At 38.7% G+C, this 15,939-nt stretch overlaps 1 protein-coding gene across 1 annotated transcript in view; it reads right to left on the bottom strand.

Moving 5' to 3' along the window:
* Positions 1-15,939, bottom strand: part of LOC114642651 (circularly permutated Ras protein 1-like) — a 334,580-nt gene that overhangs the window by 238,969 nt on the left and 79,672 nt on the right. Inside the window, exons 3-4 of the mRNA XM_051933702.1 lie at positions 4,327-4,437; positions 1,680-1,955 (exon numbers count right to left, since the gene is read on the bottom strand). Of these exons, the coding sequence (XP_051789662.1) occupies positions 1,680-1,955; positions 4,327-4,437 (387 nt within the window). The remainder of the gene's footprint in view (positions 1-1,679; positions 1,956-4,326; positions 4,438-15,939) is intronic.

Below are 15,939 nucleotides of genomic sequence, written 5' to 3' on the forward strand. Positions count from 1 at the left end.
GTAGGAGTGACGGATGCATTCAAGGTGGAGGTGGGATTACTTCAGGGATCGGTTCTGAGCCCTTTCTTATTTGCAATGGTGAAGAACAGGTTGACAGTCGAGATTAGACAGGAGTCCCCTTGGACTATGATGTTTGCTGATGACATTGTGATCTGTAGTGATACTAGGGAGCAGGTTGAGGAGACCCTGGAGAGGTGGAGATATGCTCTGGAGAGGAGAGGAATGAAGTTCAGTAGGAACAAGACAGAATACATGTGTGTAAATGAGAGGGAGGCCAATGGAATGGTGAGGATGCAAGGAGTAGAGCTGGCGAAGGTGGATGAGTTTAAATACTTGGGATCAACAGTACAGAGCAATGGGGATTTTGGAAGAGAGGTGAAAAAGAGAGGGCAGGCAGGGTGGAATGGGTGGAGAAGAGTGTCAGGAGTAGTTTGTGACAGACGGTTATCAGCAAGAGTGAAAGGGAAGGTCTACAGGACGGTAGTGACAAGAGCTATGTTATATGGGTTGGAGACAGTGGCACTGACCAGAAAGCAGGAGATAGAGCTGGAGGTAACAGAGTTAAAGATGCTAAGATTTGCACTAGGTGTGGCGATAATGGATAGGATTAGGAACATTAGAAGGTCAGCTCAAGTTTGATGGTTGGGAGACAAAGTCAGAGAGGAAAGATTGTGTTGGTTTGCACATGTGCAGAGGAGAGATGTTGAGTATATTGGGAGAAGGATGTTAAGGATACAGCTGCCAGGTAAGAGTAAAAGAGGAAGGCCTAAGAGGAGGTTTATGGATGTGGTAAGAGAGGACATGCAGGTGCTGGGTGTCACAGAGCAAGATGTAGAGGACACGAAGATATGGAAAAAGATTATCTGCTGTGGCAACCCGTAACGGGAGCAGCTGAAAGAAGAAGTTGCTCTATCCTACCATCTGGGGTCTAGAAATTAAAGGAAAGTGGGACAAGGAGTCTCTAGTGTATGTCTTATATATTCAAAATTTGACTTTATATATTCAGGAATGACTATAAATTTGAACTTTGCTTGTACTTGTACTTGTTCTGTTGCTTGTACTTTTGGTCTCTACCTAGCCTACCTACACTTGCAATTGTTATTTGTCAGAAGCACTTAAAAAATGTCCAAAGGCAGCATCACAATGACGTTTTACCAAATGTTTGTTGTTTGCAGGTAAAGCCTTTAATCTTTTTTGATATCTGCTGTCTTTTGGTCAGGATCTTAGGAAGGCAATGCAAGCCAGGAATCAGCGCTGTAAAATAACATCACAGTGTACTCACTCACTCACTTACACACTAATTAAGCCAAATTTGAATTTCAATTTGGGTAAAAGCCTGTTGGTATATTATGAAGTTAAATTAGAATGAACAGAGGCAACATATTGTAATCTTTTAGTTAGCCAATAAAAGGTGTCATTTTGCTTGACTTCCCACTACATCCATAATGGCTAACATGGTACATCACCCTAGTACTACAAATAAAGTGAGGCAATTCAAACATCCAACAAAAGAAAGCCTTTCCAGAAATTGATCCAGCATTCAGGCTTTGAGAATTAAAATGAAATTTCCTACTTATACATACATTTCATACCTATACATACATTCAAATGAAAGTGCTATGAACTTTAAGCTATAACAGTAAACTTCTACAAAGCACAGCAACATTTGTTCCACTTGCCTTGTGTGGCAGCAGCAGGCTGTTTCTGACGATGGTCATTTGTAGATTGTCCTTGCTGTAAAGTTGGAGAAAGGCCTTTTTCAGGTGTTTGTTTTGGCAAACATTTGTGTTCAAGCCCTTCAGGTAAGTCATATTCAGTCTGTTCTTCTACTTTGTCATATACAGAAAGAGGCTCTTTCACTGTATCATATATCTGTTCAGATTCACCTGGATGTTGAGTCAAACAGTAGGGGGAACTGTTCTGTGTATGGGTGTTAACAGGAAAAGACTGTAGTGCTGTCAAAAAAAAATTACATCACATTATAAATACCAGTGGTGTCTTTTTAAAATTCCTCTGTGAAGTGAACACAACTTAAGATAACCCTAATACACTGCTATTGAAACATTTTATGTGTCTGTTGGAATTGTAGAAACCTATTCAAAGGTCAATTAAAATTAGCTTGCTACTTTGTAGGTTCAAGCCTGTAAACCTTCTGTATGACTTATGCAACAAAGCACAAAACGACAAATAGTTTAAAAAATAATAATTAAAAGTGATTTTTGTAGCACTGCTTATGTCAGTTAATCTTGGCAATGGAATCACTAAGGCTTGCTAAAGACTTCAAATTCATTTTCACTTCTTTTACTGTCAACTTTCTTTAAGTTACAATACTTTTCTAGTACATAAATTACTATTGTTAGCCATAGTCTCAATGGGTAAAGTAAAAGTGAAAAAAACAGCCAAACTAACACATTGCTTTCATTGGGTAAGACATGTTTCTTTAAAAACGGTTTATTTGGTGCAAAAAATTCCCAGAATTGTTAATAATAAAAAATAAAAACTTATTATAAAATGTACAGAAATTTTCTTTTAGTCAACTTCAAAATACTCTCCTTGAGATGCAATACACTTATCCCAGTTCTTCTCCCATTCTTAGAAACATTTCCTGTGGTCATCTTTTGTTGCCATGTCCAGTAATTCCTACATTTTTTCCTGGATTTCTTCCATGGTATCAAATCTTCTTCCCTTCAGTCTTAATGTTAATTTTGGGATTCAAAAAGAAGTCACAGGGAGCAAGATCCGGCGAATATGGGGGGTGAGAAGCAACAACTACATTGTTTTGATCAAAACATTTTTGACTGACAACACAATGTGTGCAGGTATGCTATCATGGTGAAAAATCCAGGTTTGGGTCACCACTTCTCTGGACATTTTTTTTACTGATGCTCTACCATAGATGCCTTAGCAGGTAAATGTAGTGTCACAGTTTGTCCAGGGGAACAAACACTTTGCGAAAAAGTCCATCAATGTTGAAAAACAGGATCATCATTGTCTCTTGAAAATTTACCATGGCAACTTACAGAAAAAAATCGCTCAAGCTACATGCACAATTGTAGAATAAACACCAGAAATAATGCACACATGATCAACTGACTACAATGCCAATCAGTAGACTGATTAACTGGACTGCATGTATATGATACCTAATGGCATTTCAATGATGCTATTGACTGATTCCAGGAATTTTTAACTCCTTGTGTATTGTAGTAAGTGTTTGACCTTGTTATTTCAACTACTAAAGGAAACAGCAACTCTGAAATTGTAATAGAAATAACATGTTAAGACTTTTCATACACAAGACACAAGAGTTTGAATTACGAATTTTACCATTTACAAGAGGTTTCATTTAACACTCCTTTATCAATTACAGGACATCTTTTTTGCAGTTATGAAAATGAACATGACATTTTCTGTTTATTGCTACAGGCATGTGAATGAAATAAAGGTACAATAAGCCAAGCAAACCAACATCTTATTGTTCTTTTGTACAGCTAATCAGCCTACTGATGCCACTCCAGCTGCTACCATAACCGTATCTGGTCCTTTGCCTTCAACTTCTTGCCTGTTTTGTCCTCCAGTTGTAATAGAACAGAAAGAGGCAGAAGATGTGGACAATTCAGAAATTCAGTCCGAAAACTCAGGACCTCTTTCTATTCATCTTTTCTTTATCCATCACCCTCTCCTTCCCTGTCACCACCACCACCATCTCTTGTATTTGTTTGTAACCTATCAGGTAAATGTGATAATGATGATGTTTTTTCTTGTATGTAATTTACAGTTTTTGTATTGTTGCTGCTTTCTTTAATTTAAAGTGCAAACGCTATGCACAGGAACAATACCATATGTTTGATCTGAAAGAGTATAAAAATGAATTGTACACTGTGTAATAAAGTAGCTAAGAATTAGCTTTTTGTTAGCAAGGAAACAGCAAATTTATAAGTCACTAATGAAGGGAAAATGCCTCTTTAGAGTGTGTTTTGATATGTTCAGTATGTGAAGCGACAGTGTTATTTTAATGGAATATGGTGTTATTTAAGGAAAAACCAGTGTCAGTTTAGGGACTCAGAGATACATACATTTTTTTCCATTGAACTTAATGGTGGTTATGATGTTTTCAAATTACAAGTGTTCATTTTACAAGGGCTTTTTCATGAATGCATTATGCCCATAAAGAGGGTGAAGACTGCAGCTGGACAAACAAAATAATATTTTTATGAATTTTCTAAATACAGTTATTACTATAAATTACAAAATGTTAAATGGAGTTTATTCTAAAGAAACAATTAAACTGGTGATTGGACAATTGATAAAACCAGAATAACTCACCATCCTCACAAATAGAAGAATCATGAGTTGACAAAGTGTCTGAGTTTGGCAAATTGGAATACTTCTGAAGTTTTCCCGGTGTTTGATGCTTCTTCTCCTGGTACTGCTGCCCTGTGGAATAATCATGTTGTTGAGTCAGTGGCTGATGTAGCAAATGTGAAAGGAAGACTGGTAGGTAAGTGGCTGCCAAATAAAATGGGACTACTAAGATTGGGGTGATGTCATTTTTGCCAGCATTTGCCATTTGGGCCCACTTTCTCTTTAGTCTGGGGGAAGGCATCATGCCTATTCCAGTCGTATGTCCTCCCCCCCAGCCCCCTCACCCCAGTGTGGAAGAGCATTGTATACTTCCAGGCAATTTGTACATCTATCTCTCTTTTGTTGCAGCCCTGCTAAATGCCATTCTGTTAGACTCAGCATATATACAGAACATAGCCCACACCATACTCCCAAAGCTTTCTATTTGCCAGCGTGCCTCTCTGTCCCTCCCTCTCTCACTCTCATAAATGTCTGATGCATGATTTCCCCTTGTTCTATGCCATCTTAGTGCTGTCCTTGCCTTTGGCAACCTCTTGCTAGTTAGGCACCCCTTCACAGAACGAAGGAAATCAGAACATTAGAACAATCTAGATGAGAACAGGTCTTTCAGCCCAACAACGCTCACCAGTCCTATCCACTTTATTCATCTTAAATAACATCAAGTCTAGTTTGAAAATTACATAAACTCCTACTGTCTACCACACTCATTGGTAGCTTACTCCATGTGTTTATGGTTCTCTGTGTAAAGAAACATTTCCTAATGTCTGTGTGAAACTTACCCTTGACAACTTTCCAGCTGTGTTCCCAATTTCTTGATGAACTCATTTTAAAATAACAATCTCTATCCATTGTACTAATTCCCTTAATAATTTTAAACACTTCAATCATGTCTCCTCTTAATCTTCTTTTGCTTAAACTGAAAAGGCTCAGCTCTTTTAATCTTTTCTCATTATTTATCCCCTGGCCTTGGAATCAGCATTGTAACTCTTGTCTGGACTTTTTACAGCACTGCTATGTGATTTCTGTGGCCTACCGACCAAAACTATACACAGTACTCCAGGTGAGGCCTTACCAGAATGTTATAAAGTTTGGGCATAACCTCCTTGGACTTGTATTCTGCACATCGTTTTACATAACCTAACATTCTCATTGCTTTTTTAATGGCTTCTGAACACTGACTCGCAGTTTATAGTGTTAAGTCCACTATGACTCCTAAATCCTTCTCATAAAGTGTACGTTCGATTTTCAGAATTCCCACTGTGAATTCAAATGTAACAGTTTTACTTCCTACATGTAATACTTTACATTTACTTAAATTAAATTTAATCTGCCACAACTCTGCCCACCCTGTATGCTGTCCAAATCCCTCTGTGATGATTCAACAGATTCTAAATTATCTGCCAATCCACCTAGCTTGGTTTCATCTGCAAATGTAACCAGCTTGTTACTTATATTCCTATCCAAATCATTTATACATGTTACAAATAACAGAAAATAACAGCTGACCCCTCTGGAATACTACACTTAATGACAGAAAATTCTGACAGGATTCCTCACACCATAATCTATATCTGAGACAATTTTGCACCCATCTACAAACAACACCCTGAACTCTCATTTCTTTTAGTTTGATGCCCAACCTCTCATGTGGTACCTTATCAAATGCTTTCTGAAAGTCAAGATAAATAATATATACTCCACTTTGATCATATGCTTTTGTAGCTTCCTCATAGAATTCCAGCATGTTGGTAAAACATGACTTCCTTTTCTAAACCCATGCTGACTGTTCAGTAAACCTCCTGTTCTTGCCATGTATTGCTCAATCTTTCCCTTAATAATTTCTTCCATTAAGTTTCCTGTGATGCACATTAAGCTTAATGGCCTAAGGTTGCTTGGATCTGGCTGGTCACCCTTTTCATATGGTAGGGTAATATTTGCCATTTTCCAGTTGTTCGGGAATTCCCTGTTGTGAAGTGATTTCCTAAAAATATGCATCAAGAGTTTATTTGGTACTTATTAACCTAATTAAGAACTTAAGAAGGATTAATGTTTTCTGGTCTATTGGTAAGTTGTTTGATTTTAGCCTATTTAATCAAAGCAATAGTTTTACTTCTACAATTTCCAAATCACTCCTTAGTACCTCCTGTAATAAGAATATAAGTTAAATTTCACTGTGCTCTGTACAAAAATTATTTTATAAATCCATTCACATGTACAGGCCAGGCCAAACTTAGCATACAGGGGCTCTCAGCATTTAGAAGTGCTGGGCCAAGCATAGGACAAGATAGACAAAGACAGCTGGAGGAATGTATAGTCAGCCTAAAGACAGGTGTATACTATTTTGTCATCTGCTAACAGTCAGCACAAAATCTTCTTTCCTCGTTTGGAAATGGACTATTTACCTAAGTGGGGGCCTGCACGTGGAGGAACCAATATAAAAGACTTGGACAGCAGCCAAATACTTCGAAACCGACGGAAGGATGGGTGATATCGTCATCCATCCTGAAAATCCTTACAGCGCAGAGACGGAAAATGGCAGACTGTATACATCGACATCCCACCTTGATAAAAGTATTGTCTTGCTATGGCTCCCTCCGTCTGTAAATTGTCAGTAAAGAAAGCTAAGATATTTTCTCTTATGTGATTTTTACCACCGTATCACTATGGGAGGGATATCGCCTTTTAATACCATATCTATATAGTTTTCCGTTACTTAAAATGCCACAATTACAAAAGAACCTATTCCAACTAGGGAGGTATCGCCCCCCTTTAAAGAAACAAAATGGCGCTGTGAGCAGGGTGGTGGCTAAATTGATAACCGTATAATATTTCTAATGTAATATATATACAAAATATGTTTCTGTTAATGACGACATGGAAGGTCTCTGTCAGATACTGATTGTATCGGGATTGTTACGCGCACTGTCATGGACTCCCGTGACCGAGTTATACTGCCTTAAAATGCCTGGCCCTAACTGGAATAGGGATATTAATTAATCTCGTCAAAGTACAAGAGGCAGGCTTGTAACATGGGCAACAGTGCATGGGGCAATAATAAAAAAAAAACAGATAGCTACCGGTGAGTTGTGGTAGCGTCTGCTAACTATATTATGCGAGTTGGACTTAAAAGTGCAAGGCATGATTATAAAATGTGGGAATAAAAGACGAAACTAAACCGGACACAATAAATTGTAAAACAACAGTTTTAAATTTATAGACACGAGACTGGTTGTCCAGAATAAAGTGAAATGGCACCCAAGTGGATTAATCAAATGCCATACGAATGTCCAAAACCTGCCTTAAAAGTAAATTCCGTGTTGGGGAACACTGTTATTAAATAAGTTACATCGTTAGCCATTAGAAATAATATTTCGTAAAGCTATGAAGAACTGCACGTTATTAACAGATGACGCATGCAAGCATGTGTTTATGAAACCTTGTAGTCAGACGAGTCACTCATCCAGCGGGTTTGATAGTCAGATAAACAGTGTCAATGCCGATAAAATGTTAAAAACGCAGTTTATGAGCTATGCAGCTGTTGCTGTGAACAAAAGGTTAAAGGTTTTGGCAACCCCCCCCCCCCCCCCCCCCCCAACACCCTTGCCAATACTGCTAAAGTATCATGACATGTGTTAAAATGCTGATAATTGAAGAACATCGAAAAACACACAGAAACTAATTAAATTAGTCATCTTATAAGTATTGCTTATACAAATCTATGTTATAAGCTAATATTAAAAATGAAACTGTATAATGTGTACACAAATCGCACTAAAATGTAAAAGAGCTCTAAATTAAATTGGAAAAAGAATAAATACATTTGGTTTTAACTTTGCAATGACAAGCATGCCTCTGTTACCTTCCTGTAAGTACTGGCCATACTTTTAAGAAGGTATTAATTGGTTTAGTGTGGATTTAAAAATAAGACAGTTTCTCACATGACAAAAGAAATATAATTATTGATATGTATAATTGGGTTGAAGTAAATAAAATGTCTCCACTTTTGTTAAAAGCTTATCATAAATGTCCAAAACATTTTTCCTTTCAAACCCTGATCAAGTTTAAAGGAAAAATGTTCTTTTTATAATAATAAATTAAAAGGGAGACAGGTTATTGCGATAAGCAGAATGTGCCTGATGTGCGTGAATGAAGGTTGTGTATTTTAGGAACTATAAAGGTAAAGAGTATGGTGACGCAGTGGTTAGCACACTTGCTGGCGATTGGAAATAAAGGTTCAAGCATGTATGTTTTCCTTGTTGAGTCAGGATATTCTTTATGACTGCGTAACGTTTTTTGGGAATGCTTTCTTGTTGTGGAATTTTGCCACGTGATTTTCCCGATGGGTGGATCGGATTGCCATGGGAATTTTCCTTGATTGTCACTGAGTTTTCATGATCTGGAGAATAGCGCCGTATGAAACTGAGGTAAGATGTACTCCTAATTTAATGAAAGTAATACCAGCTTGCGTCCTGAGAAGTTGTTTGATTATAATGATAAGCATGAAGGTAAAGAAGTAAGTTGTTTGATGGTCGTGATAAGTAAATAAGCATGAAGGGAAAGACGCATTTAAGTGCACTGAACATGAAACCTTATATAAATAAAATAAAAAGCACAACCTCGAGTAAGTTTATAGCACGTGTGATAGAGATCTCTGTGAATGAAATACAATTGTAAAATAACTTTATTCTATGAATGCAGTGCAATTGTAAAAGAGAACGTGAGTATGAAAATATGTGAAGATATGGAAGAATGAAGCAATTGCTAAGTGTGTTGAAATGACTGCAAAGAGTGAAAGCTCTTTGTGAACGGTTGCTTTCTCTAGTGTGCTGAATGTTGTTTAAAGAACTTCTGCCTTAGCCAAGTAATCTACTTGGGCATGAAGTGGGATAAAATCTAGCAAAGAAAAATTAAAGACGATTAATTACTCTTATTCAGAGTCTGGGGTGGCAGATGCTCTTATATGTCATTTAGATAGATAGATAGATAGATAGATAGATAGATAGATAGATAGATAGATAGATAGATAGATAGATAGATAGATAGATAGATAGATAGATAGATAGATAGATAGATAGATAGATAGATAGATAGATAGATAGAATTGGTTATTTGTAAGTCTGTAACAATCTGTGTTGATTTTTCTGTCAGCTGACTTCGTTTCTTCCATCCCCATGACTAGGGAGTACTTCCGGGCTATATGGAAAATAGAAATCCTTGTTCCTCCCTGCAGCATCCCCTGGTGGCTCCCACTGCATCCAGCAGATCTGTAAAGGAAAACTCCAACGTCCATGATGCCCTGCTGGAATTCGGGACCCCTCCATGATGCAGGGAGAGCTCCATCTAGCGATGTTGGGGTATTGGCCGGGATGAACAGCCGGCCATATATTACACAATGTTATTCCTGCATCCTTGATATTGTTCACTCATAATGCTGATGCAATCTAAAACAGCTTCACCAGTTTTGTAAAGAATGAATAAAAATTGCAGTAACCGGATTTGCAAAGCTGATAAGAGATCTGTCCGCAAAGTCAAAGTTGCATCTACATAATACTGACTTGAAGTTGGTGAATACTTATGGAATCAATGAAATTAATTATTAATTATTGTGAATTTCCCCTTGAGAATTAATAAAGTATCTATCTATCTATCTATCTATCTATCTATCTATCTATCTATCTATCTATCTATCTATCTATCTATCTATCTATCTATTGTAGAAGATAGCCCGGCTACAGACAGACACACATACCCAGAATGTCCAGAACACACTCGTTTATTACTTTTCAATGTCCTGTACACAACACCGTGCTCCAATATCCTCCACTCAATCCTTTCTTCTGCCACCTCCACTCCTCACTCGCAACCTCGTCCTCCTCCACCCGACTCTGGTTTCTGAATGGAGTGAGGCGGCCTCCTTTATAGTCCACCCGGAAGTGCTCCAGGTGTCCCACGATTAACCTCCGGCAGCACTTCCGGGTGTGGAGGAAGTGCTGCATAGGAACCTCACTCCTCTTCCGGCAGCACTTCCGGGTGTGGCGGAAGTGCTGTATGCCCAGACTCTGGAGCTGTCCAGGTGCCCCCTGGTGATGACCATAAACCCCCAGCAGGTTGAGCTTCTGAGCTCCAAATCCGTGGCCCCGATGTAAACCCAGGGTGCTGCCCTCTCGTGTCCCGGGGGAGGTACTCCTGGTAGTGCACCCATTCCCCCGGTCTTCTCATATAAAGGGCCTCCCGTCCGGGCAGGATCCCCGGCCATCTATCTATCTATCTATCTATCTATCTATCTATCTATCTATCTATCTATCTATCTATCTATCTATCTATCTATCTATCTATCTATCTATCTTATTTTGTGTTTTATATTTGTAAATAATTTACATCACTTTCCAGAGATCCGTTTTCACTTTGACATTAAGGTGTTTCTTTTGTTGATGAACGTCAAAAATGCAAGATTAAATTCACTGTGATTCAATACTACAATACAATAAAATGTAAAAACCTCTAAGGGTGTGAATACTTTTCATAGGCATTGTATATTTTCATGTGAATCTCTAATATATGCACAGTCATATCAACTGGCTTTGTTTTTAGTGTCTGTGAACTCCCTGTTTATGGACTGCTATCTCAACTGGGCACTGTATTCGTGTACCAACTACTATCACATCAGACTCCAAATCACCCAGGCCACGAATTAGTAAAATAATGATGAACAACAATCTTGAAATTATAATACAGTGGAACCTCGGTTTGTGAGTAACTTGGTTTACGAGTGTTTTGCAAGACGAGCTAAAATTTTTAATAAATTTTGACTTGATAAATGAGCAAGGTCTTACAATACGAGTAGTATGTATTCGCTTTGTCTGCTGAGCATTATGTGATCACAACTGAGCAGATGGTGGTTCTCTCTCTCGCTGCGGGATTGTGGGCAATCGTCTCATATTCTCCGTCTTAGTCTGCGTGCCTCACTCATATAGTCAAAATCCGTACGAGCGTATACTGTTTACTACAGCATTGTGACTGTGTGTGTGTGTGTGTGTTGTCTAGTGTGTGCGCGCGTGTGTGCTGTAATGTGCGAGTCCCTGTCTTGCACCCCAAAACACGAAGCTGAGTCTCAGTACTTTAGCAACACCAGCTTTATTCAGCTTGAAACAGCAACAGCACGGTTATTTATTATAGCGGGATCTGCCACTCTCCTATACACGGACACAGCAGTCAGGCAGGGTTGTGGCCAAGTAGTACTGTGCCCTGCGCATTTATAATGTTCCTTGTTCCTTGTATCACCCATCGACGGCAGGTGCTTATAGCATGTCCGTGATCTTTTCGGATTCGCATTTACTGCGAACTGCCACAGCGATGGGAGACTGCGATTGCTTTGGGACACTCTTCCGCGTGTTGTCCCGTTGGGTGGAATCCCACAAGAGTTCAGAAACTCACTCACACCAGCCATGATTCTTTTCAAAGGTAAAGTGCAGGTTAATTTGTTTATATATGTATTTTTACTTTAATTTGTTTATATATGTATTTTTACTTTATATTTTGTATTAATCATTGTTATATGAATAGTTTTGGGTTGTGGAATGAATCATCTGAGTTTCCATTATTTCTTATGGGGAAATTCACTTTGATATACGAGTGCTTTGGACTGCGAGGACGTTTCCGGAACAAATTATGCTTGCAAACCGAGGTTCCACTGTATATTTGATTTGTGGGATTCCACAAATGTCAGCAGTTAAGCCATACATCTTATTATTTTATGCAAATATTTTATTACAAAGATAAGATTTGGAAATTATAATACATTTGAATATTCAGCAGATCTGTCTTTGAAGCAACTAAACAAATAAATAAAAATGAAGATATAGTGACTAATAAATTATTCACCTCAGTTTTAACATTTTTTACACCTTCACAGTGAGTCTGAAAAATTGTAGAAATGATATGAAGAAAGTTAGGAGAATAGGAAAGACGAGGAAACAACAGCAAAATTGCACCTCTAAGACAGGAACATTTGAGTTTTGTATCATGAAAGGTGTCCACAATGATCTGTAATGCCTCCATATGCCCAAAATGTACCAAGGTAGTGGACAGGCTATTTATGACTGTGGTATGCACATGCCACGTTAGGCAGGAGCCTAGGAGCTTCTCAGCCTTATGGCATACACCTAACGTGTATAAAGTAAAAGGTTCCAGGTTGGAAACAACATTTTTTTTTTTCACAGTGAAGAGAATAACTGAGAATGGTCTGGAGGCAGCAATACTGGATTCAACTGTGAGTTTGTTTTGGGTGGGGGGGGTTAAGGGTGAACCATCCACTTTCAGCTCACATATATAATGAATGGCCTAACGATAGAGGCCTAAATCTGGCAAAGATATCCCACCCTTTGGTCCATCACCAATTAGGCTGGAGTTCTTAATAAGGGGTCTTTTTATTCCATAAAAACTAAGGAATCAAAGATCCAACATCTGACCGATATTTATAGGGGGATTGCAAAGCACTGAAAAACTGAAGGCATCAGACTATGTTCATCCTAATATTAACTAATCTACAGTGAAATGGTAAATGGGACATAAGAGTAGTTGGTGAGTGATTCATTGAAGCTTTTAAAAATCCAGCAATACTGGGGGAGGGGTGAGGGTATAATCTTCCGCAATAAAGGCAAAATGTCAATACCCAAATATATAAGAGATGGCCAGAGGAACTGACACACATTACCTGCAAGAGTGTCTTAATGGAAAAAGGGCGATTTTAATCAACTGATTTTGAATCTTGATAGGTTTTTTAAAAAGTTAAATAGCCTGAGCACATGAGTAAGATTTTGACCAGGAAAAAAGATTTCTTATGTCGAGGCAGTAGGAAGTGAATGGAGTGACTAGATCATGAAAGCAAAGAGCTATGGCATGAGGTTTAAGAGAAAGTTTAGAGAATAGTGGGGATGCCGGGAATACCTGCTTGGCGTATTTGTAAATCTAAAAGGAACAAGACATGTTTGAATCTTTGAGAATTACAGACATGGAAGTGGAGTGCAATGTTTTCATCATGTTGGTCAAGTGTCATAGGAGCTGCTGGTTGGGACAGAATATGAGCCACAAGTATAATGTGTAGCAGACATTATCCATAATGATTGAAGCCCATTTGTGGATTAATTTATTAATCATCAATTGAATTACTCTTGCTAGCCATTTAGTTAATAGTTTTATATTGGAGTTAGTGTAATAGGGATATAGCTGACAAAGCCTCCTGGCTCTTTGGTCTATTTTAAAAAATAAGGTAACTAAGGCTGAAATAATCAAGGGTAAGAGAGTGGCAGTTGCCCCAAAAAGACTGATAGAATATCAATTGCAAACCATCAGGATCTGGGAAATACCAACGATTCAGAGTTTGGTGTATGCTTTAATTCAGGTCGTGTGAGTTGCGGTGAATGGCCGGGGCTGTGGAAGAACTGGGGGAGACAGCATGCTCAGGGCATTATCTCTGCCGGAACTTGGAGGGGCAGCCCCCCTGGGTAGCTGCGACACCACAGATTCCCACAGGCCTTCATGGGAGTTGGAGTTTGGTACAGCCCTGTTGGGTTCCATGGGTGCCGCCAAGGGGTGCTGCAGCAATTGCTGCAGGAGCTGCTGCAGGGACTCCTGACCATTAAATCATCAGGCTCCCATCTTACCCAGAAGTGCTTACGGACTAATCCTATTGGACACCAGAAGCACTCCAAGGGATCACATAAAAGGAGCCTGCGGCCAGACTTGCGATGAGGAGGACAAAGCTTGTTGGAGCAGGAGTGGAGATGGAAAACTGAGAGTGAGAGAAAGACAATAAAGCAAAGACAAAGTGCTTGATGCTTTATTACTGTGCTTATTTGTACTTTGGACTGTGTACTGTGCTTGGCAGGTGGGAAACGGTTGAAAAGTGTTTTCCACAAGAAAATAAACAATGTGTGTTACTGAACTTGGGTTCTGCATCTGCCTGTGTCAGATTTGGGGTGCTGAGTGCCCCCTGCAGGCCACACAGTATAAAATCTGACAGAGCTTCCTTGTTCCTATCCCTAGGGAGGGATAACTTCTCCTTTTCTGATCAACTTTTTTATACAACTAAGTCAAAAAAATTATTATGTAAAAATGAAAATTATCCATCCATCCATTATCCAAAACGCTATATCCTAACTATAGGGTCACTGGGGTCTGCTGGAGCCAATCCCAGCCAACACAGGGCGCAAGGCAGGAAACAAACCCCAGGCAGGGCGCCAGCCCACTGCATGGCACACGCACACACACCCACACACCAAGCACACACTAGGGACAATTTAGAAATGACAATTATCAATTTGTGAAATAAACCTACATAGCACCCCTTACCCACCCCTCTCTTGTCTTGTGTCATACCACTGGGAACCACAACTGACTGCACCACTACCACTACACTCAACCAAGGGAATGACTGCATCACAATCTTCGGAACATAAATAACCTAACACTAGGAGTAGTACAATCATAGTCGTGAATGGAGTTGCTGGATGTTCTGTTAATCCGTGATGCAGACAATACAGAAGTCTTCTGTCTACAGTAGTACAAAGGAGAGAATCAGCGGTTACAGTCCCCAGGTATAAGAATTTACACTAGTGCACCTATAGAACAAGGATCGAAAGATCTAATAATATAAGAATATGCAGCAAGAAAGAAATAGTAATTGATAGCACAAAAGAAACTGATTAAGAAATTAGAGACTAGAAATTCAGGATATAGGGACAAAACCAACGTATACACATAAATGTCCCTATGGCATCATAGATGCAAAAGTAACAGAGGATCTGGGCTAAGGCCCAATACATGTAGTTTGCAAGGGGTAAAATACTGTATAATGTACACATACATTTAACATGAGTAAAGTCTTGGTTGGGGTTTGTTGATGAAAATTGTATATTTCTAAAAACTATACCCCAACAAAGATGAAAGGATGATGTGAGATCCTGAGAGCACTGAAAGATGAGGGATAGGGGTTTACAGGAAGAATTTTCTGAAATGATAAAATAAGCTATCAAGAGGGAAAAGAGGATGATAAGGCAAAGGAGATGTAAGGGAAACACCATAGGCCATATGTGCTGAACCAAACTGCAGATAATAGAAGGTGAAAGAAGGTATGCCAAAGATGACTAAAGATGTTAGAATACTTTAAGGCCAGAGTCACCAAACAGATAACCCAATGCATTGACATCACATTGCATCCAAGCAGGAGGGAAACTTGGGTGACCACCTAATAGTAACATATGATTATCAAAGATGGAAACTTGCACATGTCATTTGGGTATATTATCTTAACTTTTTGACAGGTTTATAATTTTATGCAAAATTTGAATAACATTTATTATTATATATAATAGGCCATGGGGAGATTTTAGATGACCTATGCAGAGTGGTTTTTTTTTGCTACTAGGATTGAAATTGATGCATATAAATGAATTTAATTTACACTGGAGTACAGCTAGTGACTCGATGGAAGACCAGACTGCAAGTATTAAAGGCCTTACCCAGTTCCAAATTGGATGTATCACATGCAGAAAGCCCAATTGTACAATTGTAAAT

This window comes from Erpetoichthys calabaricus, chromosome 11, assembly GCF_900747795.2.
Source record: "Erpetoichthys calabaricus chromosome 11, fErpCal1.3, whole genome shotgun sequence".
Taxonomy (NCBI): Eukaryota; Metazoa; Chordata; class Cladistia; order Polypteriformes; family Polypteridae; genus Erpetoichthys; species Erpetoichthys calabaricus.